Source organism: Poecilia reticulata, linkage group LG17, assembly GCF_000633615.1.
Source record: "Poecilia reticulata strain Guanapo linkage group LG17, Guppy_female_1.0+MT, whole genome shotgun sequence".
In the NCBI taxonomy this organism is placed as follows: Eukaryota; Metazoa; Chordata; class Actinopteri; order Cyprinodontiformes; family Poeciliidae; genus Poecilia; species Poecilia reticulata.
This window is the reverse complement of record NC_024347.1, coordinates 12965012-12985765: the sequence shown is the minus strand read 5'-3', so window position 1 is coordinate 12985765 and position 20754 is coordinate 12965012. Positions and strand designations below refer to the sequence as shown.

Here is a 20754-nt window from a genome sequence, read left to right as displayed (position 1 = left end):
AACACAAATATTACGTACAAATTTAAATTTACTTCATGTTAAAAACTGCATGTTCTATATTTGTAAACTTTTTCAATAGCCCTCCTGTGTTGCAGACAGCACATGGTCAACTTATAGATTAGTTAAACTTCTATGCAGGTTAACCCATCAAACAACTAATTATATCATTTTTAACTTGGTGAGTTTCAGTTTAATTTATCAGTTTATTCATTTAAGTTTTCAACTTTGTTTTAATAGAGATTTGTGTAAGTGTTAATTTTTAATTTCTTAAATATATTTATCACAGTTTTATTTAAACTTTCATATGTATGAATATTTATTTAATAAACTATGTTATAGATTGTGGTATGTTTGGGCCTTAATATCGCAGTCTCATGTAACAAGCATCTAAAAGAAACTGTTTTGATGGGTTTTTTGTGAAAATGCTTCAGTTTATTGTTTTCTTCTTTAAACAGTACATATTTATAAATGTCAGAAAAGTCAGAAATATTTCATTTTACACATTTCTGGGGGAAATTGATTTCTTCTTTTTGGACATCAGTTTGTTTACATGTAAACCAATGTGAGTTTTTATGTAACGTGTGCTTCATATTTATTACTCAGAAAGATGTATTTATTAACCTATATGTTCTGCAGTTTGTAAATGTGTCTTGATATTTCAACTCATAACAATTTCTTACAATCTTAGAATAAACTTTACATATATTGTGATGTCGCTCGATTGTCCATACAGCGGAGTTGCATAAAACCTTATAATGGCTATATGTCTCCTGTTTGCATATCAGTATCTTCAGCCACAGGCAGAAGATACAATTAAATCGGATTAAATCTGGGTCATTTTGCTGATATTGTGTTTCAGGAAAAAACCATCTGCCTTTACCTTGACTGCATATCAGCTCCTATCCTTTTAGCAAATCCTCACATCTGATGCCACTAATGCCCATCCCTGCTGGGCTCTAGATACACCTGACTCAGTGTCGTCTTTCTAAGTTTCAGTTGAGTAATTCATAGTGGGCCTGCTTTTTTTTTTTTTTTTTTTTTCACAGCCGGAGCCTGCTGGTGCTGGGCTGCTTGCAGTCAACTACTGTGTTGAGTTTCTCTGTTCTACAAAAAGACATCAGAAAAGAAAAGAAACAAGAAGCAGCATTCCTAAACTATCTGCTCATACCTTCCCAGGAGCAGGTGATGTTCTCCATGTTCATTAACCTGCAGGCACTTCAAGAAATTAGTAAAAATAGTAGCAAATGCTTTGGGTTTCTGTTATTTACTTACATTAGAGAGGTCTGATTAGACATAAAGGCCCTTCAACACGAAAGACTGAAGGAACCAACCGGGGCTGTAAAAGGTGGAGCTTTGCAGCACATTTGTGTATATTTGTGCAGAGAAAAAGCATAATCCGAGCCAAAAAATATATAACAAAAAAGATTATATATCATTGATGAAACATCCTAAAAGGGTGAGGTAAACAAGACCTTACTGTATCAGAAACTAATTATTTTTCAAATCAGTTTGATTATAATACTTTTATTTCCTGCAACAAGCAGGCTTTCAAAACTCTTTCTATAAAAACTTTTTAAGATCATTTCAAATACTTTGAAAAACCACAGTCAGGGCACAACCGCCATTTTGTGAATCACTGCTAAAATGTTTTCTCTACTTCTGCATATCAGCCATTATTTTAAGCCTGCACTTTAGCATACACTGTTAGCTAACATTAGCATGTGAGCTAACATTAACATGATTGACTATAGGCCTACTACAACCTAGCTAACAATAGCTAACACCACCATCTGCTATGCTAATAGTAACAACTTATAAGCTAAGCAGCAACACCAATGTTCAAACCAAATTTAATATCATCAAAGATAACCTTAATAAACATTAAAAAGTTACTCAAATTAAGATTTAATTGCTTACATTTTACCTGAAAACATAAACTCCCCCCTTGCTAAATCATCAAATCTAGAGTGAACCCGTCTCTTTCCCAATGACCGTTCTAGATGGCCAAAAACACAAAACTGGTCACAAAAGGCTGTCTCACTTTACCCTTTTAGATGGTGTGTGTTTCATAATGTCTGGTTTAAAAGTTGCATGGCATTCTGGAAAAAGAACATCACACCAACATTCAAACAAAGTTCTAGTGATAGTCTGGGTTGCCTTGCTGCTCCCAAGTCTGAATTACTTGTATTTAATGGAACCATAAAATTGGGTCTTTAACACAAAATACTGAACAGGAATGTCAGTAATGTTTCAGTTCATAAACATGCTGAAGTTATACAGTAGGAAGCCGATCCAGAACATGCCAAAATTCAACCTCTGATAACCTCAATAAATAACAGATCTTGCCTCTGCTTTGCTGTTAAATTTTATAGACAATACTTTTTCACAGTAGAATCAATTTTGACGAAGCAATTTGATGAGCCTTCTACTTGTAACATTTTTTGCTCAGTGTGTTTTTCAGAGCCGGTCCTATGGGACTCCCCCACCCAGTTCACTGAATACACCTTCATTACAGATACTCATCCTCTTTTGGGAATATTTCTGGACAAAGGCCCAGAGGATTTAGAGTTCTGTAACATTTTCTTTTCCTATATATGTTTTTACTATGAAGTAGACACCCTGTACATAACCTCAATGTGTTTAAATTTCCATATTCTTTTGAACTAAAATGTTTACATTTATTGGTAAAATAAAAGTAACATTATATACAGACCAACAACCTAAAGAAAAACCTTTGATTGCTCAGAGCCAGGAACCAAGTGAGCGAACCGGAGGAATCAAAATGTTGCCAAGAAGATCATTTCAGTTTCCTTCCAGACACATAAGAAGCACATATGGGTCATCTCTTGTCTAAGCTTATCTCTTCCTTCAGTGGACCTAAATGTTTCTTTGGGGGAAACAAAAGATTCACAGCTAATATGCAGGATCCGGTTGCCAGACGTGGTTTTCTAAAAAGTAAAAAAAAAAAAACAGGTACAAAACTTTTGAATAACTTGTAATATACGCGTCATTATCAACATCCTCATCTAACAAAGGTGAACCCCCATCTCTTTCTCCGATAGGTCACTTTAACACCCCTCCTGAGGGGTGGAGTTACAGCCTTTGGGGTTTTTGGTATTTGCTGAAACAATAAAGCACCTGTCGTCTCATCTGAGAGGGAGGAAAAAAATAACGTTGAATTTAAGCCTGAGTCACTGCCCTGAAGTCACTCTGAGAAACAGCATCACGCATCTCTGCTTCAGGCAGGAAAACACAGACGGCATGGGAATGGTGCGCCTGCACAGGATCAAACTTTTTCTTTTATTGGCCTTTACTGGGGTAAGTGCTGACTTTTATTGGTGCTACCATTGGACCTTCAGCAAAACTAGAGCAAGGATTACGCACCCCATTATCTTTGAAAAGCACTGTTTACATTTGTTTGTAGGAATATTTAGATTATTAACTGTGAAGGAGATGGATTTTTGAAGTACACATGAACACAGGATCTTTTGAATGTCCATGCTTTCAACAAGTGCATGCAGCAGGCCCATCCTTAGCTCAATAGGCAAATTCATTCCGGCCTGAAAGAAATACCTGAACTGAGAAGGCCTGAAATCTGTGTTGAGTGAAGGTAATGTGCAGCCTGCTGCCTCTCATGGTCCCAGAATATGATCCAGGGCATAATTGGCTCCAGGATATAATGTGGAATACCAACAGCTTGCTGCTCCTGGAATTACGCCCTGCCATTAATCATCAAGATGTCAAGATCTTTGTTTCACTCATTAAGCCTCCTATTTTGTCCTTTTCAGGTATGCACYGCTCAAAACGGTGAGTTACCTCCATATTCATTTGACAGGAGAATGTAAGTGCAGGATGTTTGGAAAACTCAAATCTGCACATGTCAGTAACATAAGTAAATGTTTAATTTCTCTCAATCTCTTTTTTTCCCCCCGCAGACATCACTCTGTCAGTATTTACGGTGACATCAAAGAGCATGACGGTGCAGTGGAGCGGCCACTCCGGTGCCAGCTCCTACAAGATCACAGCGACCCCCAAGAACTCTCCCGAGCGGCCGGTCTTCGCCCAGTTCAGCGGCAACACGGTGATGGGCTCGGTGAACTCGCTGTCGCCGAACACAGTGTACACCATGCAGCTGGAGGCCATGGACAATGCGCTCAATGTCCTCAGCAGCGCAGAGACGGTGGAGACAACAGGTCAGTGGAAAACAAACAGCGAGACGGGAGAGTGAGGAAGATTCGGGCTCAAAGGAACTCCAAAAGCCTTAACTTTTAGGGAATCCAACATGTTTGTGTGCAGCAACAGGCTTTGAAAATATTTAGTTGTGCTTTAAGTGCCTAGTTTATGATCATATCTATTTCTAAAAAATGTTTCCCTTTATTCTTTGAGGAAATAATTCATTCCTGTAGAATGTCTGGAAAAACATCATGACTTTTTTTGTCATAAGGTCTTTGAAATATTTCTGACATACATCTTAAATTAAAACAAGGAGAAATAAGACTTTTATTCCATCCATGATCTCTTCCTTGTATCTATGTTTTCTTTAAAGAAAATATCTGTAAAGAAAATAAATTTGTGGTTTGATTAAATGGGTCAAATTCTCTGCCTGATACTCTGCCAATGGTAAATAGTTTTTGCTAGAGGCAGTATTGTTGTCTAAAGCAGCAGCATTTTCCTCAATGGAAAAACAAGGCAGGTCTTTATTGGAATAAATATCAATACGGAGAGAGATATCCAATTCAGATTCTAAAACCAGGCGGTCAAATGTGCCCACCTTTGGAGACTAAACTCTATCCCACAAGACGTCAATGCTTGTCCCGACAGAACAGTGTTTTAGAAACTACCTCCAGAATTTGGAGGAGAAGAGGATCGAATGGCCTGCCTCTGGCCTCAGGTCCCGACCTCAACTCTATTGAGCCATTGTGGGCTCAACTTAGAAAAACAACACAACCAGACTGACAAATTATGGTTTAGGAATCAGCTGCCATCCCACAGCAGCGTGTGAGGAGGCACCAGGCGGTTATGGTTGTGTACAGGGTTTCCTCATGCTTCAAAGGCACCTGCTAATAAAATGAATTAATTTAAAAAACAAGGCATATTGGCAATTTAACAAACATTCACCATCAAGTTCAATAAATGACACCAAACAAAATAAGCTGTCTGGCATTAGCAAAGTGAATTTCACATACTCAACTCAACTATGTATTCAACCCGCAAATACATTCTTGGCTTAATTTATAAGGAAATCAACTTTCAGACAACATAAAATGTAATGCCAAGAAGCATTGTTACTTGTTTCTGCTTAGTTCAGATCTTCTTGATAGCAAGATGTTCTTAAAAGTACAAGATTGAAATTTCATGAAAGAAATATTTAGATGTGAAGTTCATCACAGATTTCCTTTTTTCACTTTCTGTGAAGTGAGTGAAGCAACCAAAATGAAAAATATTGGAAATAAAAAAAGTCTATGTGTATCTCTAATATACTGTTTATAAACAGTAAAAAAAAAAAAAAAATTGTTATACACGTTTGGTGTTTGGTGTGTTTCAGTATTTTTCAGTTTCGCTCTTGTCATTTAATCTTCAGCTCCCGACGTGCCGACCATTGACCAGGCCTACTCCAAAAACAGCGACAGCATCACTATTGAGTTTGCACAAGTTTCCGGGGCAACCAGCTACATCCTGAGGGCAGAGTCAAAGACGGGGGATTTCTTCTTTGAGACCCCAGCGGCACAGTCCCCGGGCACGGTGGTGGGGCTCCAGCCCTACACCGACTACACTCTGAGCGTCATGTCTGTCAACTCCGGAGGAAGGAGCCAGCCTTCATACCCCATCGAAGCCAGGACGGGTAAATACCTCTGTAGTTTCTCATGTGTAACATGTTATGAGTTTATGCAATATGGTATCATCAGTGTACATGAAATGCAGCCCTTCTTTTGTTCCACCCAAACAATAACTTGTTCTATCATTTTCCTGGCAATAAGGGCTTGTTATTTCACTGCCCATTGTCACTGATTTTATGCTTGTTGTGGTAAAAGCAAGATGGTGGAAACTTTATCCACTCTTTTGTRCTGCACTATTTTCATTCCTTGTAAAAAGACACCTTGGGAAATAGGCCGCATCCCTTTATGAGTAGTAAATGAAWKCAATGTGATCACAAATGAAATTCTTTACACTTYGCAACAAAAAGGCAAATAGAGATAAAGTAAGGAAATTTGAGCTTAAATCCATTTCTTCTTTAATGTTCTGCTCTTYATTCCCTCYTTGTCTGATTTGTAGTTGTCGTTGCCCCCAAGTTGAACACATCCTCCCCCAGAAATGACTCCATCCTTGTGACCTGGCCCCCGGTGGAGCACGCGATCAACTACACACTGATTATGATCCGAGAAGGCTCCAGCAGTCGCCTCAAAGTTAACACCAATGACACCACGGTGATATTTGATAACCTCGATCCAGGAATTTCCTACTGCATCAAAGGCATGGCTTGGGACGCTGAGGGTCGGATCGGTGATGACCTCACTGTCTGCCAGATCACCCGTAAGCTGCATTTTTTYYCCCCCCCCACGTTTTGTTTGGTTGCAATCACAAGCTTCAACACATTTATTCTAATTTTACGTGACAGACCAACTTGAAAAAGGATTTACTCAATGGTACCCATTTGTATTCGGCCTCCTTTACTGTGACACTCCTGAATAAAATAGAGCGCGCTGTGCTCAGAGGTGTGTTTTAATGAGCAAAAAAAACATCAGAACATCAGAAAACATAGCAAACATGAGACATGATTCTGGAAAAGTTGAAATCATAAAGCAATAATCCATCCCTCTCTGAATGTGTAACACRACACCTATTAGTTGCGCACTCCACAAACCCAAAGCAGTGCACTTTGCAATTTCCAACAATTCAGAGAAAGAAGTTAAACCTGACCGTGAGGTAGAGGTTGACCTTCCCGCGGCACAGTGTCACCAAATATACAGCTAGAACTACTGTGGTATGATTTAGATCAAAACATATTCATGCGTTCTAAACAAGTTTTAATTAGGTGGACGGCTCTTTGGATTGCAGAGGTTGCAGACCCATAACCTAATCTCTACAACCTGGATGTAAAAACTCTGACAACCTTCTGTTTACTTGTTTTTCTCCAGGTCCTCAGAGCCCAGATGTAACCCAAGTCCTGTTGACTCCGGGTCGATCTCTTGGAATCGCTGTTTACTGGATGACGGTGCAGGGGGCTAACAGCTACTTGGTCCTGGCCTCAAATGGCCAAAACTGTAACACGAGTGACAGTTACTGCTTCATCTCACCTCAGGAGTGTGGTCAGAACCACTCTGTCACCGTTACAGCCTACAACAATGCTGGAYCCAGTAGCCCCTCACAGTCAGTTAGCTACATTACATGTGAGTCCATCACACACGTCTGTGTTCTTGTACAAAAAAAAAAAAAAGGCTTCATTGAATTTTTGTTTATAAGTGAACAAGAAAGGCTTCCTATAACCAAGCATTAGCTTTCTATAACCAAAGCTAATGCTAAGTTGTTGCTCTGTGCCGTATACAGACCCATGTCCCCCAGAGAACATCTGGGTGGAGGAGCCCACTGCCGGGAACTGCTCCGTGGTGTGGCAGGAGGTGCCCCTGGTGGAGTACTACGTGGCTTTCATAAAGCGGGACGATGGGACAGAGAAGTCCTGCAACACCACAAAGACCACCTGCCAGTTCTTCTGCATGTGTGGCTACACGTACCTCACCAGCGTGTTTCCCTACAACCAGGCCGGCACCAGCCTCTTCGCAGATGTCCGCAACTACACAACCAGTGAGAATGTCGTTTACTTTTAGCAATCCAGGCTCCACCATATGTGCACTTATTTTAGTTGTTGTTTCTCTGCGTTTCTTCTTTTCTCCCTTTCTCCTCTGGCCCAGTTCCTTGTTGTCCACAGGACGTAACCGTGAAGCTGGTGTCCACAGAGACACTCGAGGTCATGTGGTCACCAGTCAAGGGGGCCGAGTTGTACGAGACCACAGCAGCTCAGACCAACAGCGTCCTGCACTGCAACGACACGTCGCCAGTGTGTGCGCTCTCAGACCTGACATGCAACACCCTCTACTCTGTGACTGTGACCCCCTGCAGCGAGTTACGAGGGTGCAACCACACTTGCACCCCGAGCAGACAGGAGACAGGTACAGACGGGTCACAATAAAAACTATTAGATGCAGTCAAACGAGGCAGAGAGGTACWTTACAGTGGATTGCTGAAGCGTTTACACCCCAAGAAAGTTTCTTGGCGTGAACAGAGGTTTTACAGAATAGTAACTCAAGAGGGCCTAATACAAATGCACCTCACACTTTTTAGATTTTTATGTAATAAAATATATATTTTGCAGCTTCTCTTTGCTTAGATAAAATCTCAGTTCAGGTTTGAACTCTTTTTGGATGAACCTGCATACTCTGCACACACTTAAAGGGGAAGCCAGTGAATTATTTAACATGGAGTCCTTAACATGAAATTGAACAATAAACTTACAGGAATCAAATGTATTTTTCTAAAGCCTCTGTTTTCTCCTGCCCGCCTTGCTGCAGCTCCTTGCTCTCCAGAGATCCTGAATATGACACAGACCACCAACTCAATATACAAAGTCCTGATATCCACCCCAAACTCCCCCAACACAAACTACACCATCAGTGCTACTGGACGCTACGACAAATACACYTGCCAGTCGAGAAATAACTCCTGTGAGCTCACGCAGCTGCCCTGCGGCACAATCTATGAAGTCACAGCTGTGGCCTCCACAGCAGTCGGACAAAGTCTGCCTGGATACAGCAAAACTCTGGAAACAGGTACAACAGTGTCAACARTGGCTACAAGATTTATGTTCTCTGAAAAGTGGTTAGGTCATCTACTTTCCTTACAAACCCAGATCCAGAATGTGAGAAATATCCCAGCATAAATACTTGATGTCTGTTTTTCTGCCTGAGGTCCTTGCTGCCCATCGACTGTAAACGTCACCCAGGTYACCCAGGCCATGACCAACCTGACCTGGACGCCCGGGACCGGCGCCRGCTCCTACTTAGCCACCCTGATGTCTCCACGTGGGGAAGCCAAATGTCACACTCTGGACACTCACTGCCTGATGGGCTGCATCACCTGTGGCACCAACTACAGCGTCCAACTGGACGCCATCAGCAGCACGGGACACAAGACCCAGTGTCAATATCGAGGATTCTCATCCAGTGAGAACAAATACACACACACACACACGTTTCTGACATTTACCCAGTGCCGAGACATGACAGACAAAATAACTAATAATAAATCAGTACAAACAATGACAAGACACTCGTTTCCTTTCTTTTAGGTGCGTGCTGTCCAACAGGCGTCAAGCTGTATCGCCGCACCAACAACTCGCTCAGGGTGTACTGGCGTTCTTCAAGCCCCCAGGCTTATAACCACACAGTAGAKCTTTATGGGACCGGGGCCAACTACACCTGCTTTGCTGCTGCAGGCAGCATGTACTGCGACATCCAGGAGGGAACCTGCGGAGACGTCTACACGGTAGTCGTAGCACCAGTGGAGAAGTCCGGGGTAAAAGTGACCTTCTGCCTGCCCAGGACGTACTCAGGTGGGTCATCTACAGCCTCTGAAAAGCTTACATGCACTCATCACAGCAGGAATGCAGTTTTAATCATAAAGAAGCACTGAAGTGGGGGGGTTTTTCTCAGGGTGGATTGATTATTCTAAAAGCAACTTCAAAAATAAGAACTGAATGCACAAGTTTAAATTTATTAGGGAGTTTTTTTTAGGGAAACAACATATTCAGTATAAGAAGGTCGGGAGCCTGGCGGTTCCTAGATTGTTCTTGAACATCCTAATTTCATTTTATCTTAGGGTGACTGTCTGGGTCGGTTTGTTGAGACTTGGACATGATTGGTTCCAAGTCTATGGGGAAAGTAGATGCCTTGCAATCTGAAGGTTGTTGACTCAGTYCCAGCTTCCTCTTCCCAGCATGATCACGTGAAACCTGGACTCAAATGCGAAGTGCTTTGAACGGTCAGCATGACGAGAAAACCGCTTTGTCGATTCGGTCCATGAACAAAAAGTCTGTGGTTTCTCTACAAATTGTTAAGAGACCAAATATTAGTATCTGTATATACTTTTACATCCTATTTTGACCTTGTCTGAATTTGAGAAATCCATAATTAATTTGAACTTGTGCATCCAATCACAAAACCACAAAAGTAAAATGATTTTCATTCACACGATGAGCGTATGTAAACTTCTGGTTGGGATTGTGTGTTGAGCAGTTTGAATAATTTAAGACGCKGACTACAAATGGTTTTCTTTGTTTTTTTTACTATTTTCTCAGTTCCCTGTCCAGGAAGTAATGCTGGAATGGGTGAGTATAATTTGTCAGAATGATTGATTTAGAATCAAATCAAATATTTGCTTTCTTTCCAACCTTTCAGTGAAAATGTTTCTTTCACTGGGAAGTAAACATGATGCTAAACCATTAGCTCTGCTAGAGTCCAACGTWAATATTGAAATCTGAAGTTGACGTAAATACACATCTCTATAAAAGATCTTTTGTCATATATTTTCATTTMGGCATTCACCCCAATCTGAACAAAATGATTCCTTAATTTTAGCCCAACATTCATTAAAAACATAAAGCATTTACATATTAGATTGTAATGATATCCTGACAATAATAATTTTAAAACACTAACATTATGCTGAACTGTCGTCTCTGTTTCTCCAGTTATCTCGCGAAGAAGACGAAGTGTAAAGTAGTGGTGGTAAGTTTGTTGCTCGACTCCATGGTGCTTATCCACCACCTTCCTGACAAAACCACATAGATTACAACAACTTGAGATGATAAATATTAAAAATAAATGTCTGGAGGCCGTTTTCACTGGATCCTTGGGACACATGATATCCAACTGAAGTATCACAAGATTCCATAAACCGGCTTTACAAGAACAAGAAAACAGTAGCGAGGAGCAGAAAGAGAAGCAACATGGGCCAGTTTTGATGACTATTCTTAATAGTCATCAAACTATTAGGAATAGTTTGATGACTATTCTTAATAGTTATTGAGGGGGGACATGTAGGAACAGGACATTGATACCTTTTTGCGTACTTAGTGATTGCTGATTCACTTCAAATCAACAGTCAGATGGTTAAAACTTTGACAGTTAAAACTGGAAAATGATCCCAAACACACATCCAAATGGGTTTAAAGAAGGATGGAAAGCATTAGGAAGGGATTCCCCAAAAAGCATGTATTGGAGGTCCAGTTTGCTTGAGCCAGTTGGCTAAACGTGACTGTGTGGTTTAGAAAAAAATCTTAAAAGATTCAAACATGTTCATTATTTCTGCTTGCATTTTTCTTTTATAATTACTCCATCCTGGAAGAAATAACATTTTGAATTAGTCAATAAAAGCCGCACATTAATTTAGGATTCAAGTCCATCATGAATGTATGTGAGCCTCTGATGATGGATGCACATAGTTATCATTTTACCAAGTCGTCTGTTCTGTCTCTCTCTCTCCCACAGGGAGGATCGTCTACCATCATTACAATGCGGACAAAAAGCTTTGTTTACACTAGTGGGGATTGAAAAGAGTTTATAAGATAAAAATCCATATAGGAATTATTAAATATAAGTACATTAATACCAAAGCCATACAACACAAAATGTCTGAGAGCTTTGGGGGAAAAAATCAACTGTGAAATTGTTTTTTCAAAATCCAAATTTTTTATTTTTTATTTTTGGTGATTTAGAAGAAATGGTCACTTATTTAACCCTTACACATTGAACATGACGTAAAAAAAAAAAATCCCAAACTGGAAAGAATAAGACTGTCCCAACTCATACAGAAGTATTAAGTGCTTCTTTTTTATTATTATTCTAAGAGTTTGATTGAATTCATCATGTATGTAATGACTAAAACACAAATAAAACAATACGCTAGGACCTGTCCAAGTAGAAGGCCTCCACACGGYTGCAGTATGACGTTACTCCTSGTTGGATGGTGGCCCTGGATGCGAAACTGGGACAGATGACATCGATCCCATCCGCTCKGAGTCATGCGTGCACAGTCGTRTGGATGATACATCTGATCAAATTCCTGGAGACAGACTCAGTGTTAACTTTGCTTTCACTGAATGTGTTTGTGCTCGTTTGRCAGATGAAAACAATAAAGTCAACTTTTTGCATCCAAACACCAAAGTCTATGAATCTCTTTGTTTGGGTTTCAGAAGATTTTTGCTGCATCAGGATTTATATCGGATTATATTTTCAGGAATTGATTTTGAACCCAAAAAATTCAGGTTTCTGTCAATCAGCAAATTTGGGAACTGACGATGTAAATGGCTGTTAAGGTTGTATCACTGACAAACTCCACTTTTTAATACTTCGCATCATTGCTTTCTCTGTRCATCGTTTTCACACCTGTTCAATCAAATGAGTCAAAAACTTTTGAGTAACTAAACAGAAAGTATTGAAAAGTTATTTTTGGCCAGGACATTTTAATACTTCATTTGACTCCCGTGGAAAAACTCCAGGGAAGGTGGCATTGGTCCCATCCTCTGAAGTATATGTCAGCATGTCCTGACCAATCACATATCATAATTCTTGGACTACACACAGGACAAAATGTTCTGTCCCAAACATGCATCAAGAACAAGCTGCAAGAACAGAAGGTATTTTATTGCAACCATGATGCATTGTTTTTAAAATGTGTTTTTCCTTTTTCAAAATACTCAACCAATGAAAATGTGAAAAGTGCTGCCTGCATTTCGCTCTTGAATATTTTTAATATGAAATCCAGAGTAAYCTGTCTKYMWWMWWWAYWTAMWTARTTMRKTYMRYYYRYMTGTAKKKARWWMWMWSTMWRWATMMAKYYRRWKGMMKRMSWRRRMRRACARMSWSMKKMRKRMMRASSAASGMASSMAWYRWAKGTMRGWMAKRAATRWWTAWTKRMTSKYWSKWMRRAYAWRKRTGRKTKWTTTTTTTTTTACTTTTATTTGATGTGGAAACATGACATATTTTACATGTTGCTTTCATGCCGTATGCGCGTCAAAGTCACGTGAATATTCACACATATTTGGTTCAGGAGGCGCCATAGCTGGTGAGATGTTAGCTTGGTAAAACCAGCCCTTATTCTACGATACGTTTCAAACACAGAGTCTGGACCCTCGGCTAGGTTACTGATAAATTATTAATTCCTGAAGGCAAGGACTCTGTTGAGGTTTTAAGCTTTAGCAATTGGTAACTTTTGCTCATGACGCGTGTAACGCGCCAGTTCAATGCTATGACGCGCTGCTCACTGGAAATTGTATGAAACCATCTTCCAATTCCACGAAAAAAAATGAGGCGGCTGTCGCTATTAATTGAATATTTTAAAGCATGGCCAACACGGACTGAACGTCTGTGTTCACTTCTTCCATTACCATGGCTAAAACTACAGACAGACTTTTCTAAAACAGTGTAGAACATCGAGGTTTTACAGCTTTTCCTCCTGTTCACTGACTGGCCTTGTTAAAGTGTACCGGAAGGAATCCAAATTTTGGATTCTGACTCTGAAGGCTCTTCAGGACTGCAGGCAACCTATTTTTTTTAAATCACTTTCCGTAATCATGTTCTTTTAACATAATTATTTTTGCCATCATGACATGGCTTTTAACAATCTCAAATAGAAATCTAATCTTTTATCAAGACCTAGAAAGTAATTTCTTGCATTTTATGGAAAATCTATGACTCCTACCGAAACATAAAACTTGACTTTTTGGATTTCTTGTACGATCATCTTCCACGCTACAGTTCATGGATTTATTTACTTCGCTCCAAATGCTTTTCTCTGTGTAAATGTGTATCTCTGAGCTTGTACTGTTGGGTTTCCAATAAGAGATACTTGTGACCAACTGGAAACAATAAATTGTCTGAATTTACCAAACATATTGAATAATGTTTGGTTTCAAATTTGATGCAGACAAAAGACAGCCTGGATTTATTACAGCTAGAAAATTTGGATCCCTAAAAGCATGCTATCAGCTGATGGGCAGAGGCGTGGACCTATTGTCAACTAAGCTCAGAGACGCGCAACAAATATCACATTTATTTATATAACATTTATAACAGAATACAGTGAAAGTAAAAATGAGAGTCTGTTGTGAAGAGGAATCCCCTGAAACCACATGTTTGCTGGTTTTTATTACGATATRTTTGTTTCATTTTAGGTCATCTTAGAAATTGCCTTTGTGACGATATCTTTGAATTATTCTGYGTCATTGCTGCCTACATGTTGCAAATGCTATTCTKCTGTTTTATATAATAGCTTAAGGTTTTTTGTGWTAAGAAAATGATGATCGTCATGAGGATTTAGAATGAATTAATAACAATACATGAACGTTTAATGCCTATTTAAGCTCATGCCACAGCTTTTTAATTTGATTTAAGTCCAGACTTTGGCMAACAGAAGGCAGGATTCTCTGGTTAAATCAGAATTAATGACTCCATGAATTACGGCAAGTTGATCAGCAACCAACAACCATTTATATCCAAGGGCAATTTAGACAGACCAACCTGACATGGTTTTTACTGTAGTAGGAAGCCATAGTACCAAGCGAGAACACGTGCATGCAGATTTAGGTCCTTCATGGACCTAAATCGAGGAAGGTCCTGGACTTAAAACCCAGGACCTTCATGWTGCAAAGCCATAGTTAAAGAACCGTTCTGGGAATCATCAAGACAAATCTTTGTGTTTGTCTTGTTCACCAATGAAACTTCCCCATGGATCCCTTTGACAGCAGCACTTTAGATGTTGTTCAGGAGTTTAGTTATCACCTCCTGGGTAAAACATTAAAGTCCTCTTGGRGTGATATACAGTCGTGTTCAATAAATTTGTATTTTCTTTCCAATGAGGCTTATTTGTCAGATTAAAAGTACCTTTTAAAAATAACTACCTCTAAGCAGGTGTTAACCCATATCAGGTAAAGTCATGACTATTACATGCGTATTACAGAAAAAGAGGTCAAGTTACTGCACAGCGATCCTGTAGAAAACCCCACTGTTAACATGCTATACAGCGCATTGGAGACTGCAGTCACCTTGGGAACTATGAGTATCTCCAGTAGGAATGCAGAACTATGAGTATTTTCCAGGCACATAAGAGGAAGCACAGCTCTAACACAAAAGACTGGGGGTTTTGAGATACCCCTTCCACCCCACCTCCATCTACAGTAACAAATCTTATACTGTAGTTTGCTTTCTTGTAACAGTGACAGGAAGGCCCTGAGGCATCCACCTGTCCTCTTTTAGGACTTGCTGATTGGTCCTCATGGGGTTGATCTACACTAYTGAGCCTGTACATTTTTTAGATGAGCTGCTGAGGTGCAGCATCCACAGACAGATCAACCCGCTGAGGGATTAAGACAAACAATGGATAAGATGCAGGTGTCATATTCATCATTTATCCTGTTGCTTCTTCTTCAGGTATTTGAATATTTATCAGACTACGACTGGCTATTTATTTTCATTTTATGTTGTTATTTTCTAATTGKTTTTWATTTATTCTTTTGTTTTAGGTACATTATGGTTTGGCTGCAGGTGGGTGTTGTTGGCTTTTCCTTTGCTTTTGAAGCATACTACTAATATGAAATCCTAAAAATGTTTTAACACTTTCATTTTGTAATTTTCTTTATTTTTTTGTTAATCAGACTTTAAGGTTTTATGGTACTGACACACCATAAAATCTGTCAAACACCAGATAATCACACAAGCACAAGAACAAAAGAGGATTAAACATACTGGAAAAAAATCATTTAGAAATCCCCGRGTGACTCATGCTTATGAAAGCAGTGCATAGATCAAAGTTTAAACAGGTTCAAATAGACTGACGATGAAAGTTAACCACTGATTTTATYATTAATTTCCTTATTTTTGCTCACAATATCTTYATTTTGTGCTTTAAGGGCYGTATACAAATAACTCACCTRATGTCTCTCCTCTCTTTCTCCTAGAATGTAATACATTCTCAGTGACATCTCCTTCAGCATCTACRTTGTACGTCAAGTGGAGCAGCTACGCTGGAGCCACCCTTTACGTCCTAGATTTGAGAGTCGTGAACTCGACGAGTGTTGCACCGCTGATGCTGATGCAGTCAKCGTCCAGCACGCAGAGGCTGGTGCAGGGCTTAAGAGCTGGACAGGTTTACCAAGTCACACTGTCAGCCTTTGACATGCTCTACAGCCCATTGTGCACAGCTTCAAAGATAACTATGACAGGTAAAAAAGATCACCGGTAAAAAACAACCCCAAAATTGATGCAAAAAAAAAAWTTGGAAAATAATTTCAAATTCCTTGTGTCCCATTCCCGCAGTACCTGCTACGTCCCAGATTACAACTTCCCAAGCTATTTCAAGCACTTCTATAAAGTTTCAGTGGTCCCTYGTGACGGGGGCGGACAGCTACGTCTTGTTTGTGGGGGAGACGTTCGGCTCTCCTCCAAGGATTTATAACCAGACCTTCAATACCTCCTGTGGACAAATAGGTGGCTTGACTCCATCAACAACGTATGATTGTTATGTTTACTCCTCCAATGTTGCAGGGAGAGGTGCCAAAAGCAACATAAAGACCATAACAACATGTAAGTGCTTATTTGTTTGTCTTCATATGTGTTGTTTTGTTATGTTTTCAATAATATGCAGGCCACAGGCATCCAAACATTGTACRGYGCCCTGGACAGATTTTGATTGAAGGCCTCAAATCCAGTAAAGCCCATCATCACCCAGCAGCCATCAAAGCACCAATAATATCTCTTTTAAAATGTCAAAATATTGTTTGTGTGTAGTGCATTTGATCCCCCTAAATTTTTATGCTTACCAATAATTATTTTTGACATAATTGCAGAAGGTTTTGTTTAAAATTCTTAAATTTCCAGACTTTACATTATTTAATTTAAAACAATAGTTTAAATACATGTAAAAGTGCATCTTATTGAAAAATTTGCAGCTATAAAAGTGATTACAGCATAGACTAAAGCAGCAGAAATGATTACAAGTGGCATTAAAGTCTGACTGTAAATTTCAAAYTAAAATATTTTTTTCTGCACGATCACCACTAATACATTTGTCCAAAAATATTTCAGCCATTTCAAATCCTTTAAATCATAAACYTCCTAAGCAGGTTAAAAGTAGGCCCATTCTTCATAAAAACATGACTACAAATCTGATCTTTTGGCATCGATATACTGTGTGACAAGTCATGTGGCAASGGCGTAATAAAATTTAACAGCAGCTGTTTATACTCATCGCCAATCAGCTGAACATGTTCATTCTGCTGGTAGTGGTGCAGCCGCCAACTGGTGTGACTCTCAGCCCGACTGGGAAAAGCACGGCCCGAGTGACGTGGAACTCTGTGAGCAAAGTCCTGCTTTACCAAGTGACCGTGAGCAACAACGGCAACCCGGACAGACCGCCTGTCATAAGGAGTTCCTCGTCCACATCCATGGACATCAGTTCTCTGGAGCCCTGCTCCACCTACACAGTTGGAGTATCATCAGTCAACGTCTTCCTGGTGCCTGGGGAGCCCTCTTCTGTCRCATATAACACTACTAGTGAGTACCCACATGAAGATAAAGTATTTTATTTCTTCTACTTGTTGCTGACTTTCTATTAGGATTGTCCTGATCACTGACTGAGTGACACCTAAAATGCTTTAATAATTTGTGTTCCAAAATAAATCTGATTAAACACACGATGTTCAGGTTAACGCGACCATGTCCTTTGTTTTGATATCACTTGTTGATCACTTAGCTTGCAACATGTTTYGGTGGGGTTCTAGTAAATTGGTATCTGGAAATCTTGGGAATAAAAAGTTGTTCTCCTGCTATAAACGCATATTGCTTTTATTTGAGCATCAAAAAACTAAATAACGAGCATTCCTGCTGCACTCTTTCGTCTTGTAAGACGGAGCTCGGTCCTGGGAGTATCGTCACCCAGAGGTTGTTGTAGTTGTAAGTCAGAAATCCAGTTGGATTTGCAATTCGCTTTGATGCCAACAAAAAACATTTTAGACTTTTGAACCCAAAAGGAACAACTTTAAAAGTTAAAATGCTTCATGAGAAAATACAAACTSTTAAGAGTGCTAAAAAATAATTTATCTGGGCAACATTTCACTACATCCTACATTTAGCCATTGTGTAAAATACATGTTTCATATCTGTCCTCAGCTATAGATGGAGTAACAACGGTGTCTGTSGCCTACAGCTGCTCCACCAGCAAGGTGACAGTAACTTGGGATGCGGTGTTTGGGGCTAACCTGTACAGGGCCGTAGCCACMGACGGCTCTGGGGTCTCCCTGAACTGCACATCAAACTCCACCAGTTGTCAGATCGCAGAGCTCAAATGTGGGGAAAACTACGAGGTTCATGTCACGGCCATCTCTGACTGTGAAAGCACSTCCAACGTCACGGCCACGTTTGAGACAGGTGAGGACAGGCTGTTTTTCTCTCCTGAGAGTCATATTTTTTTGTTTGTATTGTTTTCGGAGCATCAGCTCAGCTGGCCACATGCACATACTGTACCTTCTCGTTTTACCTCTCACTGTCTCACACGTCTACCCCGAGGGAAGCTGTTTAGGTTCTTTCCAGTGAGTCCGATGTTCTTTCTGAAGCTGAGAAACGTAACATTGGAGCAATGAAACTGGTTATATGACACCAGTCAGTCTAAAACCCTGTACAATTTGTTGAAGCAGGAGTTGTTTTAAGTGCCAGTTGTTGCTCAGAGTGAAAAGTACAAGGARGGAAACACCCAAATGTTGTACCGTTCAAAAGTACTCTCAGAACATTTCCCTATATAACAACCACCAACTTGAATGTTTTTTATTGTGATGTTATGAGAAAGACCAACACAAAGAGGYGCATCATTGTGGAATAAATAATTTTCAAACTTTAAAAAAGAAAARGTTATATTGTATATAATATTGTATTTAGCAACAAAATTGTTATATTGTATTTAGTCTCTCTTTTGGGSTTATGTCTCTACCTGCTTTACATCTATAGGCTGAAATTGATGTTAATTGTTTTTAAAAAAACCCATCAAATTCTGTCAGATTGAATAAAAAACACAAGTGGACATAAGTCTTCATTTGATTAAGATCTAGACTTTGACTGGGCTACTCTGAAAGTTCAGATTGAAACAAATGTACTGTACACACTGGTTTCCGTTCCCTCCTCCATTAACAGTGTTTTCATGTGTATTTACTGCACCCTCCAGTCCCCTGYGCTCCGGTTCATCTCCAGACCACACATGAATGCTCCTCCAACGTCATTGTCTTCAGCTGGGAGCTAACCAATAACACCAACTACTACGTGGCCACGGCTGTGGACGACACTGGTGAAACGACAGAGTGCATGACGCAGGACAATATGTGTTACTTCACCAATGTGGGCTGTGGTCGTTTCTACACGTACAAAGTGTATTCKGTGAGCTCAGAGTGCAACAGCTACATCAGCGAACCCAAGTCTATCCAGACCTGTGAGTACTAAAGGGAAATCTGATTCTTGTAATTGCCTTTGGTCCAACGCTGTGCCCTTGCACTGGTTGACTTGTTCCATCTTATGCCGAGCAGCTCCTTGTATCCCATCAAACGTGAAGACAGAAACTGTCTGCTTCACAAACACTCTCGTCACAACCTGGGACTCYGCTGAAGGAGCTTTGTCATACAACGTCAAGGCTGAAGGGAACAACGGACAAACCTACAACTGCTCCTCCCCAAACAACACTTGTGAAATCACCAGTGTGCCGTGTGGAGAACAGCTCAGCGTGTGGATCGTTGCCTCCAACGACAACTGCTCCACTGACAGAGTGCTGGTAGAAGCGGCTCAGACCRGTGCGTACTGGGACCTTCTTGAAATGAGAAATCTTCTCTTCCTGGTCARTGATAGCTGAGATATGATGAATTTCTTTCTGCAGTTCCCTGCACTCCCATCAATGTCTCGGCATCAGCGGAGTGCAGTCCGGACTCTGCGAGAGTGAACTGGATTGCGAGCCACGGGACGATATTCTACATTGTACTTGCTGAAAACACAAACGGGWACTCGTACCATTGCTATTCAATGGGAACCACCTGTTTCATGACAAACTTGGCATGTGGACAGAATTACACCGTCAAAGTCATTGGCAATAATATTGACTGCAACAGTACAGCAAGTGAGGAGGTTCATTTCATGACAGGTAGATGACRGAGCAAGAAAATCAAATTAAATTGTGCTAATTTGCCAAATTCTCTTTCAAGATTAATCTGAATTATRTTTTTCCCCATCAGCACCTTGCCCTCCGACAAATATTGAGGCAATCAGAGACTGTGACGCCAACCAGGCTGTGATAGTCTGGCAGAACCACCAGACGTCKGGCGTCCACACGGCGCTGCTGGAAGATCAGAGTGGTCCTCAGCTCAACTGTACCAGCAACACGGTCAACAACTGCACAATCCTCTCTCTGCCATGTGGAAAGAAATACAACATCACCGTCACCTACAGCCAAGGACAGTGTCAGTCCACCTCAGCCTCTATTGGCATGGACACAGGTAGTACAACTTTTAGCTTCMTGGGTTTACACCAACTCCTGGAAGTTTCTTATAAAACTAACGTACTATTACCGAATAGGGTGTGCAAGCCCAAGCATGAATAACATAAAGAGCTGTGAGAAAGCATTTTTCCTTACAGTTTTACTTTTGGTCACACTGAAATGTTATAGATTATCAGGCAA

At 40.2% G+C, this 20754-nt stretch overlaps 2 protein-coding genes across 2 annotated transcripts in view; both read left to right on the top strand.

The window, feature by feature from the left end:
• Positions 1-3152: 3152 nt before the first annotated feature.
• Positions 3153-12208, top strand: fndc7a (fibronectin type III domain containing 7a). The gene is made up of 14 exons (XM_008433737.2): positions 3153-3318; positions 3789-3807; positions 3936-4193; positions 5582-5842; positions 6274-6531; positions 7137-7388; positions 7546-7800; positions 7908-8165; positions 8565-8822; positions 8961-9215; positions 9341-9604; positions 10349-10378; positions 10742-10778; positions 11541-12208. The coding sequence occupies exons 1-13, from the start codon at positions 3262-3264 to the stop codon at positions 10771-10773; spliced, it is 2457 nt and encodes an 818-aa protein (XP_008431959.1). The 5' UTR covers positions 3153-3261; the 3' UTR covers positions 10774-10778; positions 11541-12208.
• Positions 12209-15393: 3185 nt separating this feature from the next.
• LOC108167066 (fibronectin type III domain-containing protein 7-like) overlaps positions 15394-20754 on the top strand; it is an 11548-nt gene continuing 6187 nt past the window's right edge. The window contains exons 1-10 of the mRNA XM_017309873.1: positions 15394-15479; positions 15572-15593; positions 16007-16270; positions 16365-16631; positions 17331-17600; positions 18216-18473; positions 19261-19521; positions 19616-19876; positions 19960-20220; positions 20312-20572. Coding sequence (XP_017165362.1) covers positions 15426-15479; positions 15572-15593; positions 16007-16270; positions 16365-16631; positions 17331-17600; positions 18216-18473; positions 19261-19521; positions 19616-19876; positions 19960-20220; positions 20312-20572 — 2179 coding nt within the window. The 5' untranslated portion in view covers positions 15394-15425. The remainder of the gene's footprint in view (positions 15480-15571; positions 15594-16006; positions 16271-16364; positions 16632-17330; positions 17601-18215; positions 18474-19260; positions 19522-19615; positions 19877-19959; positions 20221-20311; positions 20573-20754) is intronic.